The sequence below is a fragment of the Octodon degus genome, unplaced genomic scaffold (assembly GCF_000260255.1).
Source record: "Octodon degus isolate 3935 unplaced genomic scaffold, OctDeg1.0 scaffold00051, whole genome shotgun sequence".
NCBI classification, from domain to species: Eukaryota; Metazoa; Chordata; class Mammalia; order Rodentia; family Octodontidae; genus Octodon; species Octodon degus.
The window spans coordinates 4,516,742-4,529,886 of record NW_004524627.1 but is presented as its reverse complement, the minus strand read 5'-3'; the positions used below and the strand labels follow the sequence as shown (position 1 = coordinate 4,529,886).

At 38.4% G+C, this 13,145-nt stretch overlaps 1 protein-coding gene across 1 annotated transcript in view; it reads left to right on the top strand.

The window, feature by feature from the left end:
• Positions 1-819: 819 nt before the first annotated feature.
• Polb (DNA polymerase beta) overlaps positions 820-13,145 on the top strand; it is a 36,689-nt gene continuing 24,363 nt past the window's right edge. The window contains exons 1-5 of the mRNA XM_004633065.2: positions 820-1,043; positions 1,325-1,382; positions 7,983-8,049; positions 11,090-11,164; positions 12,329-12,387. Coding sequence (XP_004633122.1) covers positions 983-1,043; positions 1,325-1,382; positions 7,983-8,049; positions 11,090-11,164; positions 12,329-12,387 — 320 coding nt within the window. The 5' untranslated portion in view covers positions 820-982. The remainder of the gene's footprint in view (positions 1,044-1,324; positions 1,383-7,982; positions 8,050-11,089; positions 11,165-12,328; positions 12,388-13,145) is intronic.

Here is a 13,145-nt window from a genome sequence, read left to right as displayed (position 1 = left end):
GGCCGGGAAGATGGCTCAGTAGAATAAGCGCTTGCCTGGCAAGCACAAGGGTCTGAGTTCAATAACCGGTTCCAACAAAGAAAAATAAAATAAAATAAAATAAAACTAGTCTGAATAGAAAATTAGAACTGTATTAGGAACCTAGATATGTATATCCCAAATTATAAATAGGATTTAAGCTAGTGAGATAACCACTAATTTTAATTTTCTTCTTTTACAAACTTTTCACATTTTTAATAGTAACTGTATCATGTTGTAATAAAAAAATTTAATTTATGCACAAAAATCTGCCTGGAATCGTAGTTGGGATGAACCCGACTTACATTTATAAAATAAAACAATGCTGATGTCATGTTTCTTTTTCTCAGGCAGACTGTACACATCTCATGGATGGGCCCTATAATAAGGGCTAGCTGCCCGCAGTCCAGGTCAGATACTTTTTCCTTTCTTATGCCCTTTTCATCTCGGGATGAAGGCAGGAGAGCTCACATCTTTGCGCTCGGTTGGGAGACGTACTAGACAGCTCCGTATTGGAGGCTGCCTGTATTGGTCATTCCGGTCCTGCTCCTGCGGCCTAGGGCGTGGCCAGGAAGTCGCCAGCGCTGTCTCCTCACTTTCCACACCCCCACCCTCTTGTGCCCTTTTCGCGCATCTACATGGCCTTGGAATTAGCCTTCCCCCTCCCGCTCCTGGCCAGCACCAGACACCTCTAGCCTGGCCCGGCCCCGCCCCTCGCGTATCAGGCCCCGCCCCTCGCGCACCTCGCGGTCCGGTTGAGCCCCCAGCTCCGCCCCTGGCTCCACCCGTGACGTCATCACGCGCGCCGAGCCTCCTGTCAGAGGTGGGCCATTGTCCCGCAGGTCGCGTTTATGTCCCTGGGCCGGTGGCTCCTTTCGTGCTCCAAGTCTCCGTTCCTCGGTAGGACTAGGAGAAGGGGTCGGGCTCAGGTGCTGGACACCTGGGGTCCTCCGTGCAGACCGCCATGAGTAAACGGAAGGCTCCGCAGGAGACGCTCAACGGGGGAATCACCGACATGCTCATGGGTGAGTCCCGGCCGCCCCGCGGGCTTCCTTCTCTCTTCTGCCCACAGCCAGCCTGCCCTCTCTCCTGTCCAGACTGCCCAGTGGGTAGGTCAGCCCCTTGCAGCGTTTCATCTTCCACGGGTGTCTTCGTTGGTTGCCTAATCCTAGTCCTCCAGGAGCCTGATCACGGCCTGCCTATGGTCTGCCCTGGGATAATTGTTCGGGCATCCTCTAGAGGGAGCCCTGTTCTTGTGTGTTTACTTGTGGTTCTTGCTCACCTGATCCTCTCATTGCCTTTTCAGAACTCGCAAACTTTGAGAAGAACGTGAGCCAGGCTATCCACAAGTACAATGCTTACAGGTGGGACAGTGCAACATTGGCTGGTAGCATGAGTTCTGGGAGGCCCTTGTTATGTGTGACAGGTAACAGGGTTGAGGGGCCAGTGAATATTTGGGCCATCTTCAAGAGAGGAAAAAAGCAAAAACAAAAAAATCCCGGTTACGTGGTGGCACTTACATTTCCAGAAGAAGTTTGATAGAGCTTTTAATTCAGATAAGCACCCATATCAATAGATATAGCCTACATTTTTTGTTTGTTTTACTGTCATCAAACTTGACTGACTGAAAATGCAGTGTAATTTTAAGCCATATTGAAAGACAGTGGATGACATCTACATTGTGAAACAAATGTGGTTCAAAGAAACAGCCTTCCAATGGTTGGCCCCTGGCTGATTCTCTCACATTCATGTGATCCCATCCTTGTTCATCACCATAGGCCTCATAAAGAGGCTTGTCCTAGACATTATTTCTTTTAGGTTTGGTTTGTTGTCTTTTTTTTTTTTTTTTTTTTTCTGAACCAGGGATTGAACTCAGACCCTTGCGCTTGCCAGGCAAGCGCTTATTCTACTGAGCCATCTCCCCGGCCCCTGTTCATTTTTGAGACAGGATTTCACTATGTAGTTTGGGCTGGCATTCTACTCACTTTTGTAGCCCCCAGACTGGTCTGGAACTCACAGAGATCCTCCTGGCTTAACTTCCTGAGTGCTGGGATTACAGGTGTGCACCACCACACCCAGTTCTTGGGCCACACAATGGGCGCCCACACCTGGGACTGAGACTGCATGGCATGTGGGGCTGAGGATGGAACTCAGGTCCTTGTGTTTTGTCAGGTAAGTGCTTATATCTCTGAGAGATCTCTCCCCCCCCCCCACCTTTTTTTGGTCTTTTTGAGACAGGGTTTCATTCTATAGTTCAGACTGGCCTTGAACTCATTATGTAGCCCAGGCTGGTCTCACTCATGGTGATCCTCCTGCCTTAGTCTCATGTGCTGGGATTACAGGCATGTGAGACCACGCCCAGCTTTTGTTTTAGCCATTATGCCCACATCCATGTCCATCTGCTTCTCAGCTTGTCAAAATATACAAGTTGGGGGACTTTAAGAGCTAAGGAGCTCTTTAAAGTAAAACCAAAGCAATCTTAACTTCCCTTAAGCTATATGCTTATCTGTTTTCTTCAGTTAGTTTTCTTGGATAATCAGTTTCATGTGTGGACTTCCACATCTATAGTCAGTTCTTTTTTATATATATACAGTCAGTTCTTATGTCATTGTAGTATAATTTTCATCCTACCATTCCTAAAACACTCTCACTTAATGTCTGATCTTATTGTATTCTCCTTGGTGTTCACCACATCAGAGTCTTTCTCTTGACTCCTATGATGGAGCTCCTTTTGCCTCTATTTATTTATTTTTGGGGTATCGGGGATTGAACTCAGGACCTTGTGCTTGCCAGGCAAGCACTTATTCTACTGAGCTATCTCCCGGGCCCTTGCCTTTTTTTTAATTTGTCTTGGTATTCCCAGAAGTCTGCTGATAGCCCTCTTCTCTCACTTTCATACGTTTCCTTTCTTGGTTCACAACTAATTCTAGTGGCTTACCATCTGAATACCACTTCATTGACTTCAAAGCTGTGTCTCACTGGGCTTTTCAGAGATTTTCATTTCCAATGAACATATTTCAAAACTGATTATGCTTCCTCTTCCTCCCTTCCTATATAAAGTAATTGAACTGTCATCCATATATTGGTAATCTGGAAGTTAGTCAGTCAACTGTATATTCTGACTGGATCACAGCAGTCTTCAGAGATTAGTTTTAGTCTTGAAGGAGCTCATCTGGGGTTAAATGAGAGAAAAAGCAGTCTAGACAAAGGCAATAAAACATACCAAGACTTTGAGCCATGAGGCCAGTAAATCAGTTTAACTGAATGGGAAATGGGCATGAATGGGAAATAAGTCCAGAAATGGTAATGATACCCTATTATCCCTACATATTGCTTCCCACCCTTATTTACATTTCTGTTGATTGTGGCCAAAGCAATCTTGTGAAATTAGTTATCTAATCCTGTCATTCTTCCATTTCAATTAAATATTTTCTCCTTACCTTGATAAAGCCTGAATATATTATGGCATATGATAACCTCTCCTCCCGTTAATGTGGTACTGGGGATTGAACCCAGGGCCTCACATGTGCTAGCTAGGCACTCTACTGATAAACTACATCTTCAGCATTTTCTCAACTTTATTTTGAGATAGGGTTTTATGAAAGTTGTCCAGACTGGCTCTAACTTGTAGTTCTCCTTCCTCAGCATCCCAAGTAGCTGGAACTGTAGGTGTATACCATCATACTCAACTCAAAAGGTCTTTCATGATCTTTTCTTCCTTTTCAGGCTCTGTCATAGTGCCAGTTACCTAGACCTACTTGCTTTCCATAAACTGCCTTTAGCTTGCTTTTCCCTCCTTTCTACTGTCTGTCTTTTATTTTGCTCTTTATAAGTTGAGTTTCTCATATAGGAGAAACCAATATTTAAGGTTTGTGTCTGATTTATTTTCACTTAACATTATAGTCTTAAAGTATTCCCATTTTCCAACTAATGTCTCAAATTTATCTTTCTTTTTTTTGTTTTGTTTTGTTTTATTTTTTTATTTTTTTGACATCAGTTGTTTTTATTCAAGTTTATCTTTATGGCAGAGATAGCTCTATCATTTGTAAAAAGTACATCTTTATCCATTTATCTTTTGATAGACTTATAGGCTGCTTCCAAATTTAGCTATTTCATTTGTGTTAATATAAATATGGGTAACTGTGTATCACCAAAATATAATGTCTGACTTTTTTTTTTATGTATTTAGTACAGGGTCTACAGTGTCTCACTACACAGATCAGACTCATAGTGATCCTCCTGTTTTCAGCCTCTCCCAAGTGCTGGGACTACAGGTGTGCACTACCACACCTCTGTGTCATCATGTCCCAGGGGCAGGGCCAGCACTGCAGGCCGGGGATTAAACCCCTGGCCCCTGCATCTGCCTAAGCTGGTGCTTTAATCTGCTGAGTTATCTGGCCAGCCCATCTTTTAGGAAGATATATGGAAGGGAATTGCTAAATCAAATGCAACTTCTAGTTTTTTGAGGAAACTCCACAACAGTGGTTTCCATAGAATAGTTCCTTTTCCCCCACAGCTCTCCAGCATTATTTGTTATTGTTTGATTTCTTGTTGATATCCTTTTTTTCTGGAGTAATGAAGTCTCAGTGTTGTTTTAATTTGCATTTCTCAAATGGCCAGAGATGTTGTATGTTTCTTCATGTATTTATTGACCATTTGTTTATTTTATTTTATTTTTTTGGTGGTACCAGGGATTGAATTCAGAACCTTGCACTTGCCAGAGATGCACTTATTCCACTGAGCTATGTCCCCAGCCGTGACCATTTGTACTTCTGTGAAGTATCTATTCATTTTAGTTGGCCATTTTTGACTGGGTCTTTTGTTGGGGGGGCAATATTTTTTAATTCTTTATATATTCTAGATATGAATCCACTGAGTGTCTTAGTTTTCTCTCATTGCTGAGACAAAATAGCTGATACCCAAAGATAATAGGGGAAAGGTTTATTTATCTCATAGTTTGTGGAGGTTTCAGTCCATAGTATGCTGGCTCCAAGGCAAGGTGGCATTGCAGAGGGGCAAACTGGCAGCAGAAGACAGCAAAAGCAGCAAAGCAGAAAAAAATAGATAAGCTTTTTCCTCCCTTATGTTGTATGTGAGATACCCATTGTAGGGCGGGTGTAGCACTCTACCCCCAATCTCACCACTAGACAATGAACCAGTCACAAACTCTAGATTTAGTCACCTCCAAAAAGCCCACTTCCATGACTGCATGAGGCTTTGTGGGGATGTCTAAACACAAACTATAACACTAAGAAATAACTGAAAAAAAAGTTTTTCCATTCTATAGTTTGCCTTTCACTCTCTTATTTCTTTTGCTGTGCAGAATCTTTTGATTTGATCTGATCTCATTTGTTGTTTCTCGGTACTATTTCCTGTGCAACCAGGGTTCTGTTCAGAAAGCCCTTGCCTAAGCTTATGATTTCAAGTTTTTGCTATTTTGTCTTCCAATGGGTTAAATGTTTGTGTTCTGTATATCAATTTTGGGTTATCTCCAATGACTCTTTTTTTTTTTTTTTTTGGCGGAACTGGGGATTGAACTCAGATCCTAGCATTTGCCAGTCAAGCGCTTATCCTACTGAGCCATCTCCCCAGCCCCTGTATATCAGTTTTGGAAGTATGGCCTTTTTGACTATATTGGTTCTGCTTTTCCTGGATCAGGAGATAGCTTTCTGTTTTCTGATGGATCTCCTCTTTCATTTCCTTTTTCACAGTACAATACTGTAGTTTTCATTGTAGAGATCTTTTATTTTCTTAAATAGGCTAACTCCTAAGTATTTAGTTTTTCTTGGTGCTATTGTGAATGCTGTTTCTTCCAAAATTCTTTTTAGTGGGTTCATTAGTAGTGTACAGGAACACTATTGATTTTTGTGCTTTCATTTTTGTATCCTACGTCACTGAGTTTGGTGATTAATTTAAGATTCTTTTTGGATTTTTTTCTATATAGAGGATCTTGTCATCCTCAAACTTGATTAATATTTTAATTTGACTTCTTCATTTCCTGTATGTATCCCTTTTTATTTCTTTTTCTTGCTTAATTGCTCTTAGTAATGTTCGAAGTACTATGTTGAACAGGTATGGTGATAGTGAAAATCTTTGTCATATTCTGATTCTAGAGGGAAAGTTTTCAGTTTTTCATTTAATATAATGTTGGCCGTAAATTGGTCATAAGTACCTTTTATCAGATTGAGGTAAGGTTTCCCTGTACCTATTTTCTGTACTTATCATGAGAAGACATTGAATTTTGTCAAAATCTTTTTCAGTGTCTGTTGGGATGACTGTGTGGTTTTGTCCTAGCTTTTTTTTTTTTTTTGGTGGAACCAGGGATTGAACTCAGGCCCCTGTGCTTTCCAGGCAAGCACTTATTCCACAGAGCCATCTCCCCAGCCCCTTGTCCTTGTGTTTTATATGATGAGTTACATTGATGGATTTGCATATGTCATACCATCCTTTTGTCTCTGGGATGAAGCCTACTTGATCTTCATCTATGATCTTTTTGATTTGTTATATTCCATTTGTCAATATCTTAATGAGATATTTTTGCATCTATATTCATTAAAGAGATTGGCCTATGCTTCTCTTTTTTGTCTGCTTTTATTTTTTTATTTTTTATTTTTTTTGGCAGAACCGGGGATTGAACTCAGGCCCTTGTGCTTGCCAGGCAAGCACTTATTCTACTGAGCCATCTCCCCAGCCCCTTGTCTGCTTTTAGAATCAGGGTAATGTTAGTTTCCAGGAATGACTTTAGGAGTACTCCTTTCCTTTCAATTTTATTAAAAAGTTTGAGGAGTATTGGTGCTAGATCTTCCTTGAAGTTTCTATAAAATTCAGCAGTGAACCTATCTGAACCTGGGCTTTCTTAGTTGGCAGATTATTTGTTATTGTTTCAGTCTAATTGCCCGGATTATTTATAATTTTTACATCTTGGTTCGGTTTTGGTAATTCATATGTGCCTAGGGTTTATCTATTTCTTCTGAATTAACCAATTTCTTGATTTACAGGTTTTCAGAGTAATTGTTAATAATCTTTTTTATTTTTGTAGTGTCTGTTGTGATTTTACTTTTTTATTTATTTTTTGTTTTTTTTGCACAACTCTTTTTTTTTGTGGAACCAGGGATTGAACTCAGGCCCTTGTGCTTGCCAGGGAGGCACTTATTCTACTGAGCCATCTCCCCGGCCCCTTTTGTTTTTTTGTTTTTGAGACAAAGTCTTATTCTGTAATTCAGGCTGGCTTTGAACCCACTCTTATAACCCAGACTGGGCTCCAATTCAGGACAGTACTCCTGCCACAGCCTATTTCTGGGATTACAGGCGTGATCCAGCTACTTTTTTCATTTCTGGTTGCACTAATTAAAGTTGTTTCTCCTTTTTTTTTTTTTTTTTGGTTTAGATTCACTAAGGATTTGTCTGTTTTGTTTATTCTTTTGAAGAACCAACTCTTCATTGACTTTCTTTCTTTCTTTCTGATCTCAATTTTATTGATTTATAATTTTTATAATTTTCTTACTTGTATTAGGTTTGCATTTGGATTGTTTTTGTTTTTCTAGGACCTTGAAGTGCATCATTAAGTTATTTATCTGTACTGGCTTTGTTTTTGTGATGTAGGTGTTCGCAGCTTATAAACTTCCCTTTTAGAATTGCTTTTATTAGGGCAGGGGAGATAGTTCAGCAGCATAAGCACCAGCCTGGCAAGCACAAGGTCCTGAGTTTGATTCCCAGTACCAAAAAAACCCCCCAAACAAACAAAAAACATAGCTTTCATTGTGCTCTGTAAGTTCTAGTATGCTGTAGTGGCATACTTACATATAGAAAGGAACATCAAGATACTTTTAAAAGTTAAAACTATAGTAGGTTGTCATCAATCTAAATTTTAAGTTTTATACAGTTATCTTGGTATATAGGTACTAATTAAAGAAGATTAAGGCCTTGATGGACTTTTAATTTGTTTTCCTTATTTTTCCCCATAGGAAAGCAGCATCAGTTATAGCAAAATACCCACACAAAATCAAGAGTGGAGCAGAAGCCAAGAAATTGGTAGGTTTAGCAAGCACTTTGATTAAAGAGTTCATTCATGTACAAATTCTGAGTTCCCACAAAACTAAGTTCATTTCTCGGAACAGGTTGTTCCTGATGTTTTGGAATAAAATTAATTCTTTATTAAGCATACTTTACAGCTCAAGCAATTTTATTTAGAGGAAAATTGGGTTAACATTTTTAAAAATTTATGTAATTACAATTTTTTTCTCTACTTTGCCCTGTGTGCATATTGTCACTCTCACATTGAATTTTACCTTGAGTGTAGGTCTTTAAAAAGCCCTTGGTGTCTGAGAGTGTATGTGCTTTCTAGCTGGTTTTCTCCGATTCCCAGCTATGAGAACTCATAGGAATTAGTGCCCCTAAAACCGCTTACCTAATAATCACATGATTAAGCCATTCATATTATGGCAGTTAGCTCTTTTCTGTGTAATTTCCATGAGGTCCTGTTTACTAGTAGTGTCACAGTTACTAGAGGACTACATTTCCTCTAGTTTGTAACAATATCAATTAAGAATATCCTAGGAAGGTCTACCTATTAACTGATTATTTTCCATCACCTAAATTCTCCCAGATGATTCAAACTCAAATATACTGCAAATATCTTCTTCATTTTTTATACAAATATATATATAATTTTTTTTTTTTGTACTGGGGATAGAACTCAGGACTTTGAGCTTGCCAAGCAGGTGCTTATTGCTGCTGAACTATGTCCTCGGCCCTAGAAAGATTTCTGAAAAGCTCTGCTAATTTCATTTCAAATTTGAGATAATGATAGTTCCATAATAGTAATACAAAAGCATGTGAAACAACTTTTACATCAGATTAGATTTAACATAAAAACATCATCATTATTCCTTTTAACTATCTAGAACAATCACAGATTGCTATCTAGTCCATAGGAAGGCTCTGCAGTAATTCCATAAGTCTGAAAAAAAATGTCTAGATAGGTCTTGTTTTTCTTAATGGTAGGTATAAGAAATAGGTTAAGTCTAAATTGCTTGAGGTCATTATTTGATGGAATAAAATGTATTGATACTTGAAGTCAGTATATTATAGAATAAAATTCTATAATACTATAAATTATTATAGTAATTTAAATTACTATAATTTATCTTTAAATTATAGTATTGCTATAAATTAATACTAGTACTAATTTATAGTATTACCATAAATTATATTTTTAACATCTGTTATAAGAAATGAGCTTGAGTAGTTTCCCTTTTTTAATTTTCCTAAACCTTTTGTTCATTTCTATTTGCTAATTGCTGTTTTCAGAACTTAAATGTGCACGTAGTAGTCTTAGTCCACTTATTAAAAATTAAATAAACTGGGGGCCAGGGACATGGCTCAGAAGAATAAGTGTTTCCCTGGCAAGCGGAAGGGCCTGAGTTCAATCCCTGCTTCCGCAAAAACAAAAAGCAAAACAAAAAAACCACAAAAATTAAATAAACCCAGAATATAGAAGAGAAGGTAGGACCATATGAGAGTAGGAAGTGAGTAGCACATACTTTATCACATGTTGAAGGCATAACTGAAAAGGACCAACGTGAAAAAAGTTCAGCTTCACTAATAATTAAAGCTGGAAATTAAAATAAGATACTATATAGTGCCTATCAAGTTATCCAATATATTATAATACAAAATGTGGGCAAAGATGTAAAAAAAAAAAAAGGACACTGATTTACTGCTGATTGATGTGTTCACTGTTACCGCTTTCCTCAAGGCTACCTTGATAGAATGTATATGTCCTTTGAAACAGCACAACAGGATCCATTGGTTCAAAACTTTCAAGGACTTATGTGCCAGGCACTAGGGACAACACAGAGAAGATAGGCTCTTTGCCCTATAGAGCTTACATTCTAAAGATCTGCGGTTCAGTATGGCGGTCATGAACCACCTGCGTTGGTTACGGAGTTCTTTTTTTTTTTTTTTTTTTTTTTGCGGAACCAGGGATTGAACTCAGGCTCTTGTGCCTGCCAGGGAAGTGCTTATTCCACTGAGCCATCTCCATGGCCCCCAGTTACTGAGTTCTTGAAATGAAGCCAATGTAACTGAAAAATTTAGTATTTTAATTCCACTTAAATTGTCATATATGCCTAGTATGCTATTTTGGACTGTGCAGCTATGGGGACCAGAACAGCAGCACCTGGGAGCTTGGAATCGCAAATCCTTGGCCTCTTCCCCTTCCCCTTGACAAAGTGATCAGTCCCATTTGGTCCTATTTGTGGTCCTTCCCCCCCCCCCCACCCTGTGCTTATATATGCTGGAGCTTAAGGACCTGTGCTTTAAAGAAAATTCATGATGCCACTGTGTAGAGTATTTGTTAGGAAAATTATACATTCATACAATGGTGTACTGTGTAGCCACTGAAGATACTGTAGTTACATTTATTGATATGAAAATCTGTACATAACGTATTTAGAAAAAGTACATAAATATATTTATTTGTTTTTTATGTGTTTAGTACAGGCGATACAGGATCTACAGGGTCTCACTACATAGATCAAACTCATACTGATCCTCCTGTTTTCAGCCTCCCAAGTGCTGGGATTACAGGTGCATAACACCACGCTGAGTCTCAATTGCCATCTCAGTGTGCCCCAGGGGCGGGACCAGCATGGCACCCCAGGGATTGAACCCCAGCCACTGCACTCTGCCTAAGCAGGTGCTTTAGTCTGCTGAGCTATCAGGCTGGCCCCTCATAAATATAAGTATATAAGCAGAAAAGAACTCAGTATGTCACAGATGTTAGGGAATAAGGCAGTAGGTAATCTTCAGATCAGTGAGATTGACAAGTGATTTAATATTTTTGTGGAATTTTCTAATTTTTCTAAAATAAAAATTAATTTTAGATAAAACAAACATTTATTTTGTTAGGTTTGCTCTTTTGCCTGTCATTTAAGCATTTTGACTATGGGATAATTTATTAGTAGGGTTCAGATTTCTGTCTTTGGTCTTATAACCTGTCAAATGATCGTGTGTTTTTTATTTTTTGGTGATTTGGTAGATATTATATGTCTTTTAATTTTCTTCATAGCCTGGAGTAGGAACAAAAATTGCTGAAAAAATTGATGAGTTTTTAGCAACGGGAAAATTACGTAAACTGGAAAAGGTAAAATTTATTTTTTCACTTACTTGATTACAGTATCTTCCTTTATGGCATTTATCATGTGTCAAGGTAATTGATGTCACTCAGTCACCTGAGACTCAGAAATAAAAGATTTGAATGAATTTTATGGCATTAAGAATTCTGTTTCTAGGAATGTGGATATTGCTCTATAAACTTTTCATGTATTAGCCTGGTGTAGTGTTATATTTCTATAGTTCCAGCTATTCTTGGGAAGCTGACTGGGAGGATTACTTTAGCTCATGAATTTGAGACCAGGCTACACAACTTGATGAAACATCATGTAAAGCAAAAATGATGCATGCACGCAGTTTTTTCCACTTTATGTGACATTTAAGTGACTACTAGAATTGATGGTAGTGTTGGCTTTTCATGTTCAGTGCCATTCAGAAAACATATTATAAGAGATTATAACTTTGACTAAAAGATCATTATCATTTAGAAATTTTGTATTTAAAAAAACTCTCCCAGTGTAAGTGCCTGACTGGTGAGTGCAAGGTACCAAGTTTGATCCCTAGTACCAAATAAAATAAAATAAACCCTCTCTCTCAAGCATTTTTTTTTTTTTTTTTTTTTTTTGGCACTAGGGATCAAACTCAGGACCTTGTCAGGCAAGTACTTATTCCACTGAGGTATCTCCTCAGCCCCACTCAAGCATCTTTATTACTTTATTCACCCTAATGATTTGTAGTCCTTTATGAATAGGCCTTTTAAAATACTTGAAAAATTGAAAATGCAGATAGTAGATATTAAATGTCCTCACCTTAAAAATAACTATGAGAGGCCACAAATTTGTTAATTAGCTAGATTTAACTATTCTACAACATATGTATACTTCAAAGTATCTGTCAATTTAAAGGAAAAATTCATTTAATTGTTTGGTCCTAGGGGTTGAACTAAGCATATACTCTGTCACTGAGCTATACCCTAGGCAAAAATTTTTGAAAGCACTGAATAAATTAGAGGTGGCACATCCTCAGCTGCTCTGTTAGCTATAACTGTATGTTAGATATGAATACTTACTTGTGTCTGGGTTATCCAGGCAAATGTAAGTGGCTCCTTCTCTTGTAGCATACTGTTGTATTCCCAAAGAGATCATTTACATTTTTAAAGTATTCTTAAATCATTGTTAACTTTTTCCCCCCTTAGATTAGACAAGATGATACAAGTTCATCGATCAATTTCTTGACTCGAGTTAGTGGCATTGGGTAAGAACTATTAAGCAGACACAGTTGTAAACTGATTTTATTTTTTATGCCAGCCAACCAATGTGCTATTTCTCTGTAAAACCTGTGCTTTTATAAACTGTTGTTTCTCTTCCAAACTTGTATTCTGCATTTGTACCTTTGTCTGTACAATGCATCTTGTGGTATGATCACCCTTCCTTATGGTCCAAGCCTAATTTGTTCAGGTGCTGCCTCCATTGTAAAAACATATATTGGGTAGACATCACCTCCTTCACAAAACACCTTGGTGTTCCAGCCAGGAACAATTCCTTCCTCTAAATTCCACTTACTAAGTATATCCTATTACCAGCTCTTCTGCCTCTCTGAGCATGTTTATATTAAGCACTTAAACTTTTATCCATAACACCTTATAATTAGGAATAAGCTTTTAGACAGGTTTTTGTTTTGGTTTGGTTTGGTTTTTTGTATTTATTTTTATTCTTTTGATACAGGGTCTCACTACACAGTTTGGACTTGTAGTGATCCTCCTGTCTCAGCCTCCCTAGTGCTGGGATTACAGGTGTGTGCCACCATGCCTGGGTTTCTGGGACTGCCACAGCATGCAGTACTGGGGATTGAATTTAGGACCTTGTGCTTGTCTGGCTGGCACTTATGCCACTGAGCCATTTTCCTGGCCCTAGATAATTTTTAATTTTTATTTATTTATTTATTTATTTATTTATTTATTTATTTTGTGGAAGTGGGGGTTGAACTCAGGTCCTTGTGCTTGCCAGGCCAAG